The sequence below is a fragment of the Strongylocentrotus purpuratus genome, unplaced genomic scaffold, assembly GCF_000002235.5.
Source record: "Strongylocentrotus purpuratus isolate Spur 01 unplaced genomic scaffold, Spur_5.0 spur5_scaffold_7, whole genome shotgun sequence".
NCBI classification, from domain to species: Eukaryota; Metazoa; Echinodermata; class Echinoidea; order Camarodonta; family Strongylocentrotidae; genus Strongylocentrotus; species Strongylocentrotus purpuratus.
The window spans coordinates 35,785,341-35,807,029 of NW_022145613.1; the positions used below are offsets into that span (position 1 = coordinate 35,785,341).

Sequence of the window (21,689 nt, forward strand, 5' to 3'; positions counted from 1 at the left end):
TGTCTATGTTATTTGAATTCTATTAAATTTCATTAACCCTATTTATGGCTTCTGAGCTGCTATATTGATTTTGGGAATTGTTGAATTCACTAGCATCATTTTTTGTTGTTGGTGTTGTAGTACTGAATAAAAGCAGGCTTTGTGACGATTTAAATTCACCTAAAATGTAATTAAATTGCAATAATATAGTTGGGAGAATTAAGGAATCGATCAGATCAGTTTTCCCCCATTTGTAATATTAATAATGGTCTGTTTTCACTAAAACTTTCAGATTATCTGTAATTTTACATTTAGCATTGAAGTCATTACCTTGGCACCATTTTCTCTCATATTAACAATGTTACTAAGTCCCTTTAAACGGTCCTATAAGAAAGATTGGGGATATTAAGATCATGCTATGATTTGGCTGTGAAATCAAATGTGCTCAAATTTATAAGGAAGGTTCTATATATATATATATCGAAAGAAGGAGAAGAAAAAGAAAGCAACTAAGTAGGGGAGGCCGCATTTTGCGTTGGTGTGGTGGAGATCAAAATTAAATAGTCAGATTCTGGACTAAGGTGTCAGGGGCGTACAGCCTCGGATATTTCGTGATTCAAAAAGGGTGCCCGTCCAGAGAAGAAAAAAAAGCATACTCCGATGGATTATGTTCTGATGTCTTATGTGCCCATTAGACCACATATTTTCTTCTTATCAAAATGTACGTTGGCCCTTTAAATTTCTGCATGTAGAAACTACACTCGACTGCATTGGCGTATCGAGGGGGTGGTGGTGTTCAAACACCCTCCCTTGGCAAAGAGGGCGTTTTTGATAGGTGTTTTAGAATTTTGTAGACACCATTTATCTGTGTTTCAGATGTTTACAAATGGGGGATGTTATCTTTTTATTTGCTCAATGAGGGGGGGGGGGTGAATGTTGACTAAAATAAAAGAGGAATCTTCACTCCCCCCCCGTTAAGCCCCCCCCCCCCAAATTAAATTAGTCCCCCCCCCCCCCCCGCTTTTTCGCCGGTTGGCTGATTTGGCGCTAATATTTTCTTACGAATGGGGGGGGGGGGGCGGGAAATAGTGCTCCTTGGCGATGCCCATGTCGTGCTATGTACATTATTCTTTCTTTATGCCTCTCTCATACACTTTGGCTGGGAATAATCTCGTAGAATAATGGACAATAATACAAAATATATCTCGAAATAACTAGAGTTATTTCTTGATGTGAGCCACAAACCTATGTCCCATTTTAAAATACCTTTAAGAGTCCCTTCTTGCCAATTTTTTTTTTTTTTTAACCTTTTCAAATTTAAGTTTCCTTGTCTTATTTACACTCCACAGTCCTATCCTAATCTCTTCCAGTCTGTAAAACTGATGGACAGGGTTTTACTTGTCCATATGAAAGGGCCCTGAACTTGCGCGAGGAAATACAAAGGGTCTTTCACATTCAAGTCTGTTGAAAGCAATTCCCCGTTTTTCATGAAAATAACAGATATTCTAATAGGGGCTTGCCTGCATATCCGAGTAGAATCAACTAGTATTAAAAAAAGACACACAGGGTTGGGGAAAGAGCTCCATTATTTTTTTTTTTTATAAATCTAGTTATATGTATTCATTGACAGGATACTTAATGATATCCTGTATATTGTGTGACAATATTTAAGAAAAAGAAACACTTATAATGATTATATCAACAGAGGGCAGCATACAGCCAATGAGCAGTTTGTCCTTATTGACCGTATGCTGTGGGATGTGCGTGGTGATGATTGCATGAGAGAGCTACTCATCTCCAATTCAAATTATCTTATTTTTTTGTGCCCCAGCGAGCCCAGATTCCATTATGAACTCATTTTCATACATAACAAGCTACCAAAGCTTGCAAAGAGGTAACAAACAATTCGACTTTTAATTATTTCTTGCTTTGCCTCACTATTTATAAAGGCATAAAAACTGAACAAATACTGAGATTCAAACCCTCAAGTCAACTCGAAAGTTCTATTAGTATTACGTTGCCCTTACCGATTGAGCTAGCGATGAGTTGATGACAGGTTGATTTGCTCAATCTGCACTCGCTATGGCAGTGGCGGATCCAGGGGGGGGGGGGGGGGCGGGGGCCCCAAAACCTTTGATTTTGGATGTGAATTGCTTAAATCTATGTTGCTGCAATTCATAAAGAAATTTGTACTGATGGAATTCAACACTTTTTGATTTGCTAAGATATAATTTCAAGACTTCTAAATAATATTGTGTAATAATTTTTCTTCAATATTTCTGGATAACTATACGCACATTTATATATTTCTTTCAATTTGTTCTTTGTACTCTAATTTGTTATGGCTCAAACGTCCCCTTCTTGATATAATTTGCCACATATCTATTATGACTTGTATAGCCTGTCTCACATTCAATTGATGTTGTTAATGAGGAGGAAGATGAGGATGGTGATGTTGATGATGATGATGATGATGATGATGATGATGATGTCATGATAATGATGATTCACAGCAGTTATGGTGCTATATTTCGGTTTAACATCATTCCCAGAAATGTGATTACAATTAAATGATTCTTCTTTAGCCATAACACTAACCGGGGGGGGGGTATTTCCGGCTATAGTCTAACTGTAGTTTTTAAAATCCACCGTAGCTGTTTTCTTGTTTTTGATTACCTCAACACAAAATATATCTTTTTCATTTATATATTCATTGGTGGTTATTGAACAGCTCGGTACTAAAAGCAGTGGTAATAGTTTCAGACATCAATAACACTCCTAACTATTCTAATGTAGGCCTATACTGTTTGGCAAAGGTTTATCTTAGTTGATATTAAGGTGTCAAAGAAATATATAGAATCGCTCGCATGGAAACGTTGGCATGGTCGGTTGCATTGTTAACTTCCCTTCTGTACCTCGGAGACAATACACCTGTTGTTCTTCTAGTTTGGCGAACGCCATGTTCATATTTCTAGAGAGCCCTCTTTGTTGCGTATTTTGTACGTCAGCGCTCCCCCGAAACAAGGGAAGCTTACGTAAAGGTTGGCCTAAAATAACTTGATTCTATATGAAGCGTCCGTGAGTCATGCACACTTTCTCAAATAACATGTAAAGTTGGCTGACGAATGAACCTCAGGAACTGGGGGGGGGGGGGGGGGGGTAATCGCTTTAAGTATAACACGTGATGATGTATATGCCAGCTTGTTGTCTTATTATAGGGGTGAGTCAGGGGAAGACTCGAGATAAAGGGTGATTAATTATCCCAGAGAGGGTAGCAAGGGGGATTTAATTAACCTGGAGGTGGATAGGCAAGGGGGTTAACTTAACTTGGAAGGAGGGGGGGGGGTTGCAAGGGGGTTAACTTAACTTGGAGGGAGGGAGTATGCAAGGGGGATTTAACTAACCTGGAGGGGGTAGGCAAGGGGTTTAACTAAACCCGGAGGGGGGTAGGAGCGTTATCGATAGTGAGCACGTAGGGGTTAAAAACTACAACACGACTAATTAAACCAAACTTTGCGCGGCATCAAAAAACTACAACACGACTAATTAAACCAAACTTTGCGCGGCATCATGGAGAGGAGATAGAGTGTGGGACTTGATTAAGACAGGTGAATTATATATCTACGACCTGACCATGTTTCTTGTCTGTAGAGGATTTGAAAGAGAGGTAATAATATAACTTTTCAAAATAGGCCAACCAGATGTAGATAACTAGATGAGCGAAGTATCATTCATGAAGATGGATGCTGTTCTTAGGATGGCCCATAAAACATGAATTGAAGGGAGTGGAGAAAATGAGAAGAGTCAAAATGTTAAGAGAAACCAATAAATCAAAATCAAACCAAATAAGAGAACGTTTTTAACATGAGGTTAATATTTTAGGGGCAAATGAAATGGGGAGTTTATTAATGAAGAAAATAAATCCTACAATCCCGTTAAACAAAAAGAAATAAAGATGATAAAAGTAGATGATGATGTAATTATTGAAATAGAATATTCTACAAGATGATGACTTACAAGGTTGTCTCTCCGCTCCTACTTCTTGATTCTAAGATGTCATCCATTCATGCTACTAAAATAAGACCAGATTTTTTAATACGAACAGCAATGGTTGATGGGGTATGCGTATGCCGATGTGTATTGAACGGAGACAACTTCTGCCTAGCTAACATCTAGAAGGCAAGCTTTCCTCCACTTTTTCAAGCCAGGTGCTTTTTCTTACGATTTCTGGGTAAATTCTAGGGTTGATAGAAGATTAAACTACATTTTAAAGTTACCCCAACCAATGCAAGTATTCTGTTTCCGGCTGAGCTGTTTTCTACAAAATTATGTACGCCTGTTAGATCTGTGTATGCGTGTCTTGATCAGAGATGTAGATACAAAATCATTATTTAACAGCTTATGTTGTGATCATGGTAATTGATAAGAATACATCTCCACTGAAAACACGATATCAAAGACGTTCAGAATATCAAGTCACAGAGAGATAATCAATTAACCTGAAAGAATGAATATATGCAATAATATGTTTGATGAATGAAGTCAACGGGATAAATATAACAGCTTTTTGAGTTCACAGGAACCCTACAACTATTTCAAATGTACTAATAGAGCCTATCATTAATGCCGCATACATAAGGTCAATGATAAGTTGATTTCCTCACGAACCCCTATCAATCCCACTGTACATTGAACGACCCTTAAATCGACTCTAATTTGACTGACTACTCGCTAAGCTTTTGAGAAGTAGCTAATTATATGAGTGGTTTAAAAAGTGCGTGAGATTTAACAAGTAGCACAAAGAAGAGAGCTCGAATTTCTTTACAACTAAAGCTAACAGACGAGTTGGGTGCAATGTTTCTACTTTCGCTTTCTAGTAGTACAAATACATATTAACTATTTATTATATCACCATGCACAATTGTTTGTGAGAAACATAAATACATATAACATTCTTTTCATACTGAATATTACACATGAAATTTCACGTTTATCGTGTTAAAAGAAGGTGAAATGTAAAATATAAAAAGTAAATATACAAATGAATGTAAGGAAAATAACCTATACTACATCTTCTGACAGCTCTCGTGAAATAAATACAAAATGTACATGTATACATTTTCTTAAAAAACAAAAAGAAGGATGTACTGTATCATAAGCTAATGCTTTAGAGGAGAAAATGTTATTGAGCAAGATTCTTCATCAAAAGAGAAAGAAATAAAAAGTAGCCAATGAGTATGATAAAAGGGAAAACATTGAAGGAGAATCCCAAGATTTATCACTTTAACTGATAATCAGCTGATGAAAAGTAATGGCAGCTGCAAAATAGTTCAACAAAACACTGCAGGAGAATTACTAACATGTATGGAAAAGCGATGGAAAGATATTTCCATCTGTAACCTCGGCGCGGCTTATACATGACATTGATTCTGTCATTTTGTAAACTTTAAAAAAAAAAAAAAAAAAAAAAAAAAAAAAAAAAAAAAAAAAAAAAATCATTTTTATTCAATTCAATTCCATCTCCTCAGTGATGTCAGTGTATTGTGCGTCTGGCCTCTAAAGCTACCCAAGATGATGGTTATTAACATCTGTTACTCGATTGTCTTGAAGAGATTATTCATCTCTTCTGGGCCTCTAAAACAGAGCAAATATCTAAAGGTGTCCCTGGCCATGCGCCGTCACCTAAGCTACAGCATGCAAACCCCCTCCTCTCTCTCTCTTTCTCTCTCTCGATCGAAGGAGCACTAATTTTCCTGTTTTCCTAATTCGTGAGAAAATATTTGGCGCAAAATCAGCTAGCCCGCGAATTTATGGGTGTGTGTGTGTGTGGGGGGGGGGGGGGGGTGAGAGCACCATTTTTTGGGGGGCTCAACGGGGGGAGGGGGATTGGGGGAAGAGTAGTGAGCACTATTTTTTTTTTACTCAACACCCACCCACCCACCCACCCCCACCCCCTTGAGCCAGGGGGAGGGTGCCCGTCTTCTTCTTTTTTCTTCAAAAAAGGTTAGATTTACCTGTTTTGGTGCCAGGGGAGGGGCTTGGGCCCCCTGGCCCCTCTATATCCGCCACTGGGAGCAGGTTTAAGGTTTAAAATTTAGTAGAATACAACAATCATTGCTGGATCTCTTAACTGTGATTTCTCTTTAATTATCTGAGTCTGCGAGGATTTAGGAGATACAATTCGGAAACATCGACATATATCTGCGTTGTGAAACCGATTCCACTATTACAAACATTGTCTGATACAACGGAAAGAGAGTGTATCTAATTCCGATGATGCCTGGGTTGTAAAGCTATACAGCAATCTTGATCATCAAAGGATACATCGTAGGGTATGTGTAGGGAATTGGAGACCCTTAAGCACATGTGCATAATTTACATAAACATGTTAAAAATGTTACACATACAGAAAGTTTTGTATTTTCTTCAAATTGTGGTCATGATGTAACTGATTAATAAGATAACAATGATTAATGAAGGCATCACCAAATGTCTCTCATTACCTACGTGTAGGTACTAAGGGACCAGGCGCGTACGCAGGATTTTTTCAAGGGGGGGGGGGGGGTTTAACATTTATAAATCGGGCCGAAAATTTCGCAACGGCTCAGCCAGCCGCTGATTAAGCGGTGGGGGGGGGGGGGGGGGGGGGGATAAGAGGACCCTTTTTTTTGGGGGGGGGGGGGTCTCGAAATTTGAAAATTTTGACATTTGGCTCCGTTGGGGGGGGGTAGGGTCACCTTTTTAGGTCAGCTATGGGAATTTTTTTATTTTTTTTTAATAATTAACAAAAATTAAAATTAAAAAAAAAATCCAAAGGGGGGGGTTAGGGGGTGATGGGGGGGGATTCACTTTCTCCTACTTATCATTATTATATTATTTTATTTACTCTTTATTCTATTTTTAAAACTACTTTTTAAGAGCCACCCCTAAATATCTGCATACACCACAACATTCAGTGAAAATGGTGTTTTTACATCAGAGCAACATTTTAGTACTATCAAAATTGCTTTCCTTGGTCAATTTTGCCAATTTTCTCGGAGAAAGAACGCATCGTAGTCTTCGAAATGAATAGGATATATGCAGTAGTGTTGTTAAAGGCCACAAATGGCGCAATAGCAATATTGGAGCCAACACGGACAGACAGCGATGGGTTCAAGCTTGGTGGTCCCCAATTCACTACGGTCTCCAATACCCTACATCATAATGATTATTTAATTTAAAATATGTTTTATCAGATACTAAAGAGGAATTGGTTTAAATTTCAGGAGGAGAATTTTCAAAGGGGCATATCTAACCCGGCCCCCCCCCCCCCACTCAGTGTTATTTAGGGTACGCATATGCGTGTTCCAACCGACCCCCCCCCCCCTTTTCAGCAAAAGTCCGGTGTGTAAAGTCAATACGGCTCGACCTTTTTCTTTTGTATACGAGCCTTTTTCAGCACCCCCCCCCCCCCCTTTTCAGCAAAAGTCCGGTGTGTAAAGTCAATACGGGTCGACCTTTTTCTTTTGTTACGAAAAGGACATTTTGGCAACACGCATGCGGTCATTTTGAAACCTGAGTGGGGGGGGGGGCCGGGATATCTAAACAACGACAACTGTTTCCATGCACTTATCTTTGTAATTGCATTTGATGCAAATAATTGATCGTGTTGAAAAGTTGTAGTTGACGATTTGACCAGAAACGCAACAGTTTAAAACTTCATGACAACAGTGGAAGCATTTCGGCATTGAAGAATTACAGTGTTTGGAGAGAAACCTTGTTTGCAGACCAAAAACCTTGAACTGATGGAGTATCGTTATTAGACAGAAAATAGAAACACACAACAGCGGTGAGTCCTGTATGAGGGCTTGGAACTGTCACACACTGGGATGTTTTAGTATCGTCTTAAATCAGAGCTCCCTGCCAACAATGGCAACCCCTTGTCATTCAATAGGCCATTTTCGTAATGTAACCACATTTAATGCATAAGTCTTTGTAAAGTGCCTCAATACAAATTATTATATTCACCTGATAAGAATAATAGTATTTCAATAGACAGAATCCGAACTGCATACATTAGTTGTTGCCAGGTTGGACAAACATTATGGCTTGACCTACCTAACAACACATTCTGAATATTGAAATACTATTATTCTTATCAGGTGAATAAAATAATTTGTATTGAGGCACTTCACAAACAATTATGCATTAAATTTGGTTACATTACGAAAATGGCCTTTTCAGTTTGGTCCCTCTATTGTAAAATGGGTTAATGTATTCTATGAAAATGTTTAATCCTGTGTATTAATCAATGGAAACCTGTCCCCAAGATTTTCAATAGAGCGAGGATGTTGTCAAGGAGATTCCCTGTCAGCTCTTATCTTTCTAGTATGCGCCAAAATACTAGGTTTTTTGTTTAGAAATTCCGATCCCATTGTTGGTTTGAGCTTACCTCATAGACAACTTAAAATAATCCAGATGATACACATTGAACGGGTCAGTAATGGAATTAAACAGTGCATTAAACACTTTCGATCAATATAATGCAATGTTTGGTATACAAGTTAATATACAAAAGACATATGCGATATGGATTGGAGGATATAAAAACAGGTGGTGTTCTTTTGAATAGAAATTGGGTGTTTGATGATTATTTCAGATATTTAGGTATAGGCTTTTGTACGAATTTGCCCAAATTGGTAATTCAAAATTATTATAATATTATAATCGTAATATGGCAAGCCATAGTGAAACAGAAGCCAGCATACATCCCAGTGATGGTGTGGACGGCCTAAGTCAATAAGTCAAGTCAATAATAATTCCCTTATTGATCGTGAGCCCGGCAGCCACTGAACAGCGCCAGATCGACGTTGCTCTATCCCTTATTGTTGAACGCCAAACAAGGTAGCAGCAACTACCGCCTTTTAACGTCTTTTGGTATGACGCGGCCGGTATTCGAACCCATGACCTCCCGGTTGTGAGGCGGACGCTCTACTGACTGAGCCAAAACACCGGTGAAAAATTCAAAGAAATCAAAAGTCAAATGTCATCGTGGTTAAGGCGATACTTAACTTTTTTTGGAAGAATCACTGTCTTCAAATCATTGTTGGTATCCAAATTAAACTACCTTATTTTGTCCCTCCCTAATCCTGGTGAAAATATTTTGAAAGATATAAGTGCTCACAATTTATATGAGGGGTAGAAACCTGATAAAATAAGTAGAAATCAAATGTCACAAATTATTCAGACGGAGGGGTTGAAATGATAGATATATACATACACGTACGCAGGGGGGGGGGGGGGGGGGGGGTTGAACCCCCCTTCAACTGTTTTTATTAACACAAAAAAAAAAAAAATGTGGTGATGGGTGACCCAAAAAAGCTGACCTTGATATGATTAAAGAAATTCTTATTCTGTTCACATTCGATAAACACATGCACTATGTCCTCTATGACATGGCACTTGGGACAGTATCTGTCTTTTGCTAATCCCCATTTGTAAAGATTGTTTCTAACAGGTAGTATATTGTACAGCAATTTAAAATTAAACTTCCTTAAGCGATGTTCCCTTGTATATATTAAATTCCTTTTGATCACGGAAGACCAGTCAATATTTCTTTGTAGTATATTTTCCCAAAAAAGACAGCACCTGTTGTTGTTGAATGTATGTTTAAAAGATATCAGATTGTAGAAACGTTTGCTGCTTACGTCACTGATAGGTAAGGACACTCTTCCAAATTTAAAATAAGGAATTCCAAGAGGGTGATTATAATATACTGGTTCAGTTTCTTCCTTGGTAAGATCACTGAACCCTATCTTTGGAATAGCTTTCTTCCATTTAGTATAATCGAATAAAAGATTTTGCTTGCTTTTTTGTCTCACGGCGTACTGACAGGTCTTTAATAGACAAAAAATGTCTTTCTTCAAAGAGGTCCTTTAGATAAATTATTCCACAACCAAACCAATCTGCGTAGAACAAAGACTTCGTATTAAAAACAATATCCTTGTTATGCCATACTATTTGCCTATGAAAAAATGTATCTTGTACAGAATAATTTTCACTACAAGAAAAACCTTTCACATAATTCCAGGCTTGTAATATTTCTAGATAGAAATCAGGGAGTTTTATGGCCATAGTTACAGTTTAACAGAAGACTTACACCACCGAGCAAATCAAACCAATAATTACACATATCTTTCCATGGAACTTTATTGTCATCCAATAATCTACCAAGCCATCTTAAACGAAAACTCAGTATCTGTTTCTCAGTATTAATGTTCTTAATTTGCGTATTATGTTAATGGAATGTGAATTTCGTTCACGTCATGAATCTACATGACATTGTTCTTTCAACAGTATCTCAGTTGTTTTTGCTCTATTTTCTCCCGAATCTTTTGGTATGTTATAGCTGAGACCAAGGGTGTCGATTTGTATCCGTGGTTGGGGGGGATGATAGGTGCTAAAATATTTTCGACAATGGATCAAAGCAACCAAGAGGTAGAAGCGTGTGGCAGGTTGCACCCCACCCCAAAGCGCGTAGCACGCTCCCTAGGGGATTGGGTGCAGGGAAGGAGGAGTTACCCCCTCCCCCGAGAAGCGCGGAAGCTTTGACGTTTCATTAAATTATTAGAGAAAGAAGACGATTCGTTGGAACGTTCTCGACTCTTAATCCTCGTTTGAATTAAGTGCCCCCTCCTCCGCGCGTAGCGCGGAAGCTCTGATGTTTCATTAGATTTTTAAAGAAAGAAGACGATTCGATGTACCATTCTCGACTCTTAATCCGTAATGTTTGAACTAAGTTCCCCTTCCTCCGCGCGTAGCGCGGAAGCTCTGACGTTTCATTAGATTATTAAAGAAAGAAGACGATTCGATGTACCATTCTCTTGTCTGAATTCATTCCCCCCCTCCCGCGCAAAGCGCGGAAGCTTTGACGTTTCATTAGATTATTAGAGAAAGAAGACGATTCGTTGGAACGTTCTCGACTCTAAATCCTTGTTTGTATCAAGTTCCCCTTCCTCCGCGCGTAGCGCGGAAGCTCTGACGTTTCATTAGATTATTAAAGAAAGAAGACGATGCGATGTACCATTCTAGATTCTTAATCCTTAATGTTTAAATCAAGTACCCCTTCCTCCGCGCGTAGCGCGGAAGCTCTGACGTTTCATTAGATTATTAGAGAAAGAAGACGATTCGTTGTATCGTGTCCTTGTTTACATCCAGTTTCCCCCCAAATACGCTTGTCTCATTTATTTCGTATATATGTATATATTATGCAAATGAGATAGCAAAATGTGTATATTGATGGTCATCTTGCGAGTAATAACCAATAACTACTCTCATCGGGCTCTTATCATTAATTTTTCTCTTTATTATTTTTTTTTTATGGTGAATTATTGGGGGGGGATGATTGTACAGGCCATCCCCCCCACCTGAAAATATTGGGGGGGATATATCCCCCCATCCCCCCCCCCCCCCCCGGGATCGACACCCATGGCTGAGACTATGGGCTAGTGCTAATCTTCCTTCAGGTTTTGATCAGATATCGGAATGACGTCGTAATTCTCGATTGAAAGTTTAAATAGCGACTATGCCCAGGACGTTTTTCAGCTTTGCGTGTTAAGTCCACAGGAAATTCTTTGTATATTGGTCCAAGCACTTGCCTCCCATTCAAGCGACCCAGGTTTGATCCGTGGGTGTCCAATTTATTTCTTCTCTCGTTTGCAATGGTTCTAGCTAGCTTCCTTTATTCTCTTCATCTTCATTTACATAGTTGAAACAAGGCTATACCGGCCAGGGGGCCGGTGACCGCCATCCTCCTCTCCCCTGCTCGCTCCAAAAAGATGCAGACGATGAGTTCAGGCGCGGATCCAGGGGGAGGGGGGGTGAGCGGGCCTTGCCCCCCCCCCCCCCCAGCAGAAAAAGAGAGAGAGAGAGAGAGAGAGAGAGAGAGAGAGAAGGAAGGAAAGAAGGGAAAGGGAAAAAGGAGAGAAAGGGAAAGAAAGAAGAGGAAGAGAAAAGAAAAGGGAGAGAGAAGGAGATCGGGGGGCGAAAGGGCCTCGCCTCCCCCATCAACAAAAAAATAAGAGAAAAGGAAGGAAAGGGAAAGAAAACAGAAAAGGATCGAGGGAAGGAAAATAAGAGGGAGAAGAAAAGAAAAGAAGGAGGATATCAGTTGCAATTTTCCTGGCAACAAGTTGTGAATCGGGGGGGGGGGGGCGAAAGACCCTTGCCTCTTCCCCCGCCCCCGCCAAAAAAGAGAGAAGGAAGGGGAAGGAAAAGAGGAGAGCTATTTAAGAGGGATCCAAAAAGAAGAAGAAAACAAAAAGGTAAAAGAGGAGATCAGTTGCGATTAATTCCGCTAACAACAGAAGCCCTAATGCAGGCACCTAAATGCTTATCCGATCGTTATAAAATGCCTAAAACCCCTGAGCTTTTAGGGGCTCCGTCTCCTGGACCCCACGCCAATTAGTGTCCAGCCAGTGTCACAATAACGTATCAATATAATTATGCTCATCTGACCGAAATTAAACGCTTAAAACACTTCCGGGGGCTCTGCCCCCTGAACCCAACTAATGGCCCTGAGGCAGGCCTCTGGATGCTCAGCTGACGGTAATTTAATGCCTAAAACTCCTGAGCTTCTGGGGTCCGGCCCCTGGACCCCACCCCGATTAGTGTCCGGCCAAATAAGTGTCACAAATAAGGAAACAAATATGTTCACCTGACCGTAATTAAATGCCTTAAACCCCTGAGCTTCCGTGGACCCCACCTAGGGCCCTAAGGCGGGCCCCTCGATGCTCATCTGACGGTAATTCCATGCCTAAAACCCCTGAGCTTCCGGGGGCTCAGCCCCCTCGACCCCACCAGAGGGCCTCATTTGACGGTAATTTAATGCCTTAAACCCCTGAGCTTCTGGGGGGTCAGCCTAGTCTGCAAGCACAAACCCTGGTCAGTCGTAAAAGAGAGTCTGTACTATAAGACTACCATAGGCCATGTACTATAGCTGCTCCTGACACAGGCAACCAGTAGGTAGCTAAGCTAGGCTTCTCTCAAGGCACAATTATTATTTTTGAAAAAGTGTCAAATAAGGGTCTGTGCTTGCAGACTACGCTCAGCCCTCTGGACGCCACGCCAATAAGTGACCTGCCAGCGTCATGAATAAGGTATCAAAATATGCTCATCTGACCGTAATATGCCCATACCCCCTGAGATTTCGGTGGCTCCGCCCCTTGACCCCGCCGGGGCTTTGCCCCTGGACCCCACGCCAGTTTACGCTACGCTCTACCTGATCGTAAATACTTTAGCCTCCCCCACCCTCTTTAAAAAAACATTCAGCGGGGCCTGCATGTAAGTGGGGGGAGGGGGGGGTGCGGGTTTTTTTTTTGTCTGCCCCCCATCCTTTTTTTGCTCATTACGCCAATGCTGGTCATCATTACGTACCAATATTTGGCTCTCATGATTTCAAATTTGGGATAAGTGAACATATAGACAAGAGTTGAAACGGTTGAGAGGAGTTTATTTGCGGACACATAATGCAACCCGCATTTTTTTCATGAATTTCCACGTGCTGTCCTTTGATATTAATATCACACCCGGAAGTGCAGCTTAGTTGTCCGTCTACTTTTCCAGCCGATGCATGTCCCGCTGTTTGAAGATTGATCCGGAAAAACTTTCATCGCAGTGACTGAAATTGTGGAAATACAAATACAAAAATGGCTGGAAAATGGCTAGATTTGAGAGTGAGTTTCCTATTACTTTGTTTTGTTTATGTTGATATGACTTTGATCAGTAACGATGGATGTATTTCGCATAGTTGCAGAGTATATTAGAAAGGAATGAGAATCGCGTTTGAGAATGAATTCTATGAATTTTTGATTTAATGCATGTTCATTTCGTTGTCTGTGATTTTTGGCTAACAACGTTTATTTTCGTTATTTCATTTTTGTTTCGTTTACTATTCCATGTGAATTATTTACATGTCAATTAAGTATGCGTGTGTATGTTGCAAGAAACCAGTAAAATGCGATCAGAGAGCTCTTCTCTGTACAAACTGTAAAAGTTGGGCCCATATTACGTGTGCTCGTGTATCTCTATCTCAATACAATGATAGAAAAGAACATTTTGAAAATTGGAGTTGTCCAACTTGTATCCTTCAAGAATTGCCCTTTTTTTAATGAAGAGTGAGACGTAGATCATGAACCCTGCGCCGGTAATGAGTCAAACTTAGAACGTGACACGAATCTTATTAAGAATGTAGATCAAAATTATAGTATTTATGATAAAGGATTGTCAATATCCCATCTTAATGTTAGAAGTTTACGAAATAAAAAAGAAGAAATTGACATTTTTATAAATAACAATTCAGTTGATTTATTCACAATGTCTGAGACCTGGATTGACGATTCCTTTACTTCGAACGTGTTGAACATTCCAGGTTACATCTTCGAAAGAAGAGATAGAGGTAGTCGAGGTGGAGGAGTTGGGTGTTACATAAGAAATAATATAAGATATGTTACAAGACGTGATCTTGAAAAAGAAGATTTGGAAATAATGTGGTTTGAATCAGGCGCGGATCCAGGATTTCTTAGGGGGGGGGGGCCCAAATTTGAAATTGTGCGAGCCAAATATTGGTACGTAATGGTGACCAACAGTGACGTAATGCGGGGGGGGGGAGTTTCCCCCTCCCAAGCTTTAACGTTTCATTATATTATTAGAGAAAGAAGACGATTCGTTGTACCGTTCTCGGAAATAATTCTCGTCTGAATTTAGTTTCCCCCCCCCCCCCGCGCGAAGCGCCGAAAATTCTACGATTTATTAAATTATTAGAGGAAGAAGACGAGTCGTTGTAGAGTTCTCGACTCTTAATCCTCGTTTGAATACAGGTTCCCCACCTCCCGCGCGATGCGCGGAAGCTTTTACGATTCATTAAATTATTAGATAAAGAAGACGATTCGTTGTACTGTTCTCGACTCTTAATCCTTGTCTAAATTAAGTCCCCCCCCCCCTCCTCTCCCCCGCCTCCCGCGCGAAGCGCGGAAGCTTTTATGTTTCATTAAATCATTAGAGAAAGAAAACGATTCGTTGTACAGTTCTCGACTCTTAATCCTTGTCTAAATTCAGCCCCCCCCCCCCCCCTCCTGCGCGAAGCGCGGAAGCTTTTACGTTTCATTTAATCATTAGAGGAAGAAAACGATTCGTTGTACAGTTCTCGACTCTTAATCCTCGTCTGAATTCAGGTTCCCCCCCCCCCCCCCCCCCCCGCGCGAAGCGCGGAAGCTTTTACGTTTCATTTAATCATTAGAGGAAGAAAACGAAGAAAAGTGCAGTGCCGCCGTCAGCAGTGGTTATAGGCCTACTGCGCCGTTAGTAGCGGTGCGTGTGCACGCTGCTGCGCCATGTCTGCTGGAGCTGGAGGCGATCGGGCAAGGGCAGAAACATGGTCATGGCCTGGAGAAGTTTTTCGTTGTCAGCAAATAATGAACCTCGACCAGTAAATCAATATTAGGGACTTTTAGATTTGCACGATGAGAACGTGGACTGCAACGTGTGACCTCCTTTTAAGGCACTGCCATTGCTTAAAAGGACGTCACATGTGATTGCCAGTGCCTTAAAAGGACGTAACACGTCCACGTCCACGCAAATCTAAAAGTCCCTTTTGAGGAGAAGAGGAAGACCAAAATGTCGTGGAATGATATGGTAACATGGGCAGATCTACGGCAGGGGGTGGGGGTAGGGGGTTTAACCCCCTCCTCCCACCCCCGGCCCCCTTGGGCTGCCAAGTGAAAATGTGATATTAAAGCGGGGGGGGGGAGGTGGATTCTGGAGAGGAGGACTACTAATCTATTTTATTTTTTTCAGGGGGCGGTGGGAAGTGAAGCGCCGTTTTAGCATGACTTTCTTTTTAACTCTTACTTTCACCTTTCTCAGATAACCCTAAGTTGTTGGTTGCTGCTTTATATGTAGTTGATAATGCATAATTAAAATAAAGAAAGAGAGGGAGAGAGAGAGAATCACCATCATTTTGCAATGGTTCAGGGTTCGTGTAATGTACATTTGAAACCATTTCTTAGCGTCTCGACCCTAAAAAAATAGCAAAATTATTTTTGAGGAAAAGCATTATACTGAATTAAATAAAGAATAATAGCCTTATATTGGATCATACTAATACTGATACGGACTAAAGACAATGTGGTATTTGTATAGAGGTATTCCAAAATGACATTCTGATAATCAACATTTGTTCTGGTATCATATGTATATACGCATAATACAACTGATCTTTATGATTTCTTAACGTGACATAGCTTCTTCTCCCTCTGCAAACAAAACAGAAAACAAGGTTATTTAATAAAAGGACCATGCGACAAATAATCATTGTGATTCAAATTGATGCAAGGATTTTTTTGAATAAGCAATGCTTTTCACCAGAATCTTCTTTGTAAAAACGACTTTTACAAATCTCAGCCATGCAATTCTGCCACTGTGCTGTAAGATCACTTTGAGATTAGGAGAAGTGTATTATGTAATGGGTATTTTAAATTGAATGGAACGTCTCAACTCAGTAAGCATGGCTGAGATTTGTAAAAGTTGTTTTTAAAAAGAAGTTTCGGGTGAATAGCAGTGCTTATTCAAACGAATATTCGCATCAGTTTGAATCACAATCATTATTTGTCGCTTAATCCCTTTTAATGACCATGTTTTCTTTTTCCTTTGCAAGGGGAGAAGAAGATATGTCACGTTAAAGACATCACAAAGATCAGTGTTGTATGCGTATATTATATACACAGGCCAGTAACAGCTATGTAGCTTGTAAATTTGTAAGAGGGAAAATGCTGATTGAAATGATAATGATGAAATAGCAAATAATTGAAGAGTATCATAGGTACCAATTAAATGGATATTTGTATAAAAAAGAGCCCCCGTGAGAAGGCTCACGGGGGCTCTTTTTTTCGGGGGAAGAGCCCCCGTGGACGAAAAATTAATTTGAGCCCTGAAACACATACAAACGTATAATTTACTAAAAAGTGAGGAAAAATTTCGGAAATTATGTCATTTCAGCATTATTTGTAATCCACCGTTGTGGAATTAGAAATAAACCACGTTTGAATTTGACTTCTCCAAAGCCCCCCCCCCCCCACCTATCAGTACGCCAGTATCTCCTCTTTTCCTTTTTTTTCTTTCCCTTTCCTTCCTTCTCTCTTATTTGTTTTGATTGGGGGGGAGTGTTAACAGCCTGGGAGGCAAGGCCCTTTCGGCCCCCGATCTCCTTCTCCCCCTTTTCTTTTCTTCTTCCTCTTCTTTCTTTCCCTTTTTCTCCTTTTCCCTTTCCCTTTTTTTCCTTTCTTCTCTTTTTTTTTTTTTTTTTGCGGGGGGGGGGGGGGGGCCAAGGCACGCTCGGCCCCCCCCCCCTGGATCCGCGCCTGGTTTGAATTAAGGGTTAGAAATCGATTACCATTTTTTGTAGGTGTCGTATATCGCAAACCTACATGTATATCCTTTTTCGAAAGCCTAGAATCAAACCTAGACCAAGTATTTTCTTTTACAAATAATGTTATAGTCCTCGGTGACTTTAACTCCAATATGCTGACTAAAAATACCCTTTCAAATACCCCATTCACAGTGGTTTTGAAATTTGTAGCGGCGTTGTAGCGGAGCGGCGACACCGCCATAACACCGCTACAAATGCATTCACAGTAGAAAAGTTATCCCGCTGCAGCAGCGGGATAAATATCATGTACCCATTCACGCTGCAGCGGGTGATTTTTATTACCTCCGTAACAAACACGTGTATGCATGGCTCATGACCCGCGAGTGACCCCGATATGACCGGAAATACTTCAGCGCGGGGTTTTAGGGTAAACATGTCAAGTTGCTTTTTGTATCCTCGATCATATTACTTTTTAAAAAACTAGCATTTTTATTGCTTCCAGTCAGAATATTTTAATTTTTTGAAGTGTGAAATATTTTTATTTGGATAATTATAAATCTACATAATAATAAAATCAATTTGAATCCACTGGTTACTTTATTTCTATTTCACTTTATGTTCCCCATTGCTGGAGAAAAGAGGTCAGTGATAGGTAAGTAAACAAATCACACGTGTTTGTCGCGGTGTTATAGCGGAGAGCCTTCACACTGAGTAAACACCGCGACAGCAGCGGGACTGTCCCGCTGCTGTAGCTAGGCGAGCCTAGCGATAGTTTGTCGCGGCGTTATCGCGAGGCGGTGTTATCCCGCGATAGTTTATAACGGGTCCGAGCCTTCACACTGAAGACAACACCGCGACAGCAGCGGGACAGTCCCGCTGCTGTCGCGGTGTTTGAGGCCACTGTGAATGGGGTGTTATTGAAATAACCGATTACTTGTTAAACAATATTGACTGTGGTTTGATAACAGGGGCGATATTTCTTGATCTCAAAAAGGCGTTTGATGTTATATCTCACGAAATATTGTTATTAAAAATGCCATATTATGGTATTAATTCTGTTGAATTAGACTGGTTCTCTTCATACCTAACGAATAGGCAACAATGCGTCTCATTTCAAGGAGTCCAAAGCAATTTCCTACAGGTTTACTCATTTTTTGCTTATTTCTTAATGATATGTGTAACTTGAAATTTAGTAGACAAACCAAAATTGCTCTGTACGCTGATGACACGGCACTGTTTTGTAAAGGTAACAATTTAAAAAGCAGTCAGAAGAAACTACAAAAATATTATGATTTACTGCGTAAATGGTTTGAAATAAATAATATGGAAATAAATGCAAAGAAAACTAAATTGATGGTCTTTGGAACGAAACATAAAACTAAGAACAAAATTTTGAAAATCTGTCATGGACGAGACTATCTTGAGAATGTTACCGAGATCATATATTTAGGCGTAACCCTTGACCAAAGTCTAAGTTGGACACCACACATATTGAATGTGACTAATAAGATTAATCGGGCTATTGCATGCACTAGAAGGATTAAGAGTTATTTGAACCAAAGCCTACTGAAACATCTTTATTACTCCCTCATTCTTCCACATATAGATTACTGTGCAGTTGTTTGGGGCAAGCGCAAAAAGAAAGATTTACTCAAATTACAGAGGACGCAGAACAGATATGCAAGATTAGTCCTTAATAATAATAATAACCTAGACTTATATAGCGCATTTCATCTTCGAAGAAAATAACAATGCGCTTTTACAATATTAATACAACAAAATTACACATAACAACTAATTCATGAACTAAAGATATATATCAAAATTAGGAAAAGATTAATAATAATCAAACATTATAAACATCCATAACACAGAAATGAAGGCAAATTATATAAGAGTACAGTAATGTAATTAAATTTTGATGAATACAATAATACAGTTTAAATGACATTAGAAAGCGTTTTTAAACAGGTAGGTTTTTAGTTGAGATTGAAAGAAAGCTAAGTCTGTGATGGTTCGGAAAGTAGTGGGGAGAGAGTTCCAGAGATGCGAAGCTGCAGATGAGAATCTTCTGGATCCATATGACTTGGTTCTGTCTTTCGTGGGTTCAATTAGGTGTTGAGATGCAGAGCGGAGGGATCGAGTGGGTATGTAAGGTGTAACAAGTTCAGATATGTAGCTGGGACAGAGTTGGTGAAGTGCTTTGAAAGTTAGAGTGATGACTTTGTACTGGATTCTCTGGGATACGGGCAGCCAATGGAGTTCCTGAAGAGTGGGAGTGATGTGCTCTTGCCTTGGTAATTTGGAAACTAGTCTGGCAGCTGAATTTTGAATTCGCTGAAGCTTGGCGATGTCTTTATTGGGGAGATTTATGAGGAGACAATTACAAGAATCGAGAAGAGAGGTGACGAAGGAGTGGACAAGGATCTCGGTTGTGTGATTGTCGAGGAGATTTTTTTTCTTTCCGATTTTGTAGAGAGATAGGGATGCATTCCGACAGATGGAGTTCACATTTTGACGTAGAGTTAAGTGATTATCGAGCACAACTCCAAGGTCTCGAACAGTTGTGCTGCTAGAAATGCTGGTGTCACCAACCGTGAGTGGAGACAGTTCCTGATTTGAGCCACGCTTCCTGGATGATGTTAGATGAAGCATTTCAGTTTGGCCATCATTGATAACAAGCATGTTATACTCATCCAATTGCGAATCTCCGTGATACATGACTCTAGTCTTTCTTTTGACTCGTGTCTCGTAGCAGGATTCGTAGCTGTGTACAACTGCAGGTCGTCAGCATACATCATGCACTCAACGTTGTGCTGCTCTGCAATACTCTGAAGAAGAGTTGTATAACAGATGAATAACAGTGGGCCTAGCTATCACTGACCCCTGTGGTACTCCCCATCTAATCACTTCAGAGCTGGACGTCTTACCGTCAATGAGTACTCGTTGTTCCCTTCCCTCCAGGTAAGAGGCAAGCCATGTTTTTACAGCACCGGTGATGCCAAAGGAGGCTGAGAGCCTCTTCAGCAAGATGCTGTGATCAACAGTGTCAAAAGCTGAATTTAGATCAAGGAGAACCAGCATTGCTTCATTGCCGTCATCAATGATTTTCAATAGGTCATCTTGCACTCTTGTCAGAGCTGTTTCAACACTAAATGATGCTGACATACAACTCGTTCGATGATCTTGCCGAGGTAGGGAAGATTTGAGATAGGCCGATAGTTTCGAAGACAATCAGGATCAAGGCTAGGTTTCTTAAGAGTTGGTATAATCAAAGAAGACTTGAGAGCTTCAGGAAAGACTCCTGACTGCAGAGACTGATTTGTAATGTCTGTAATGGCTGGTAGAAGTTCCTCCATGCATTGTCTAAAGACTTGTGCTGGTATCGGATCAGACATACATGATTTTACTTTAGAAGATTTGATGATCTTCAAGACGTCCTCTTGACTGACAGGTTTAAAGTTCTCGAGCCGACAGTCCATCTGGATATCATTCTCCACATGAGTATTCCGGGATGTCATTTCCAATGTAGCTCGAAGGTTGCCTATTTTGCTGGTGAAATAACTCAGAAACTCACGTGCTATATCAGTTTCAGGAGGTATGCTGGTAGGGTTTGAGCAGGCCTTTCAGTAGTAAGACTCTTCACAACATGAAAGAGCTGTTTGGAGTCGGAGGTCCTTATCAGCTCTCGGTGATGTTCTTGTTTCGTCCTCTTTAAAAGGTAGTTATATTCTGTTACTACCTTTTTCATGTTCTCATTATCCTGCGTTGATCTGGGATTGGACTTTCTCCACCTCCTCTACAGCCGACGAACATTCCGTTTGGATGTCCGAAGAGCGTTGTCGTACCATGGTGCATGTGGTCTTAATTGCACCTCCTTGAAGGAAAAGTTTGGGATGGCGGTCAAAGTAGAAAGGGCCCATAGAGATGGGAAAAGCGTCCAGGACCGGTCACGGCATATTATGTTCAAGACCTTGTCCTATCGCGACAAGATTGACGTCATGAGAAACCAGCGCCTGAAACTCGCCAAGGAATCATATTACATGACGGATGATCTCACACGCGAAGATTTAACAGAGAAGAGGAAATGGTCAAAGGCCGCACAAGACTTGTATAAGAACAATGTCAAACTTCGTTTCTTCGCCGGCAAGTGGCGAAGCACAGGTGGTGCTCCGTATGACTTCACAACCTTGGAATAGACACTTTATTTCTCCCAAGCATACTGGTAACGTTATTCCTGTTTTCTATGATTTTATTGACAATGTTATATAAGACTGATAATACATGTTATACAATGTATTACTTTAAT

General features: G+C 40.3%; 1 protein-coding gene across 2 annotated transcripts in view; it reads left to right on the top strand.

Moving 5' to 3' along the window:
* Positions 1-13,516: 13,516 nt before the first annotated feature.
* LOC579940 (carbohydrate sulfotransferase 15) overlaps positions 13,517-21,689 on the top strand; it is a 33,692-nt gene continuing 25,519 nt past the window's right edge. Inside the window, exon 1 of one of the 2 annotated variants that reach the window (XM_030974222.1) lies at positions 13,517-13,691. In XM_030974222.1, the coding sequence (XP_030830082.1) occupies positions 13,665-13,691 (27 nt within the window). In that variant the 5' untranslated portion in view covers positions 13,517-13,664. Of the gene's footprint in view, positions 13,692-20,264; positions 21,606-21,689 lie in introns of those variants that run through there. The other variant, XM_030974223.1, reaches the window with a different exon arrangement.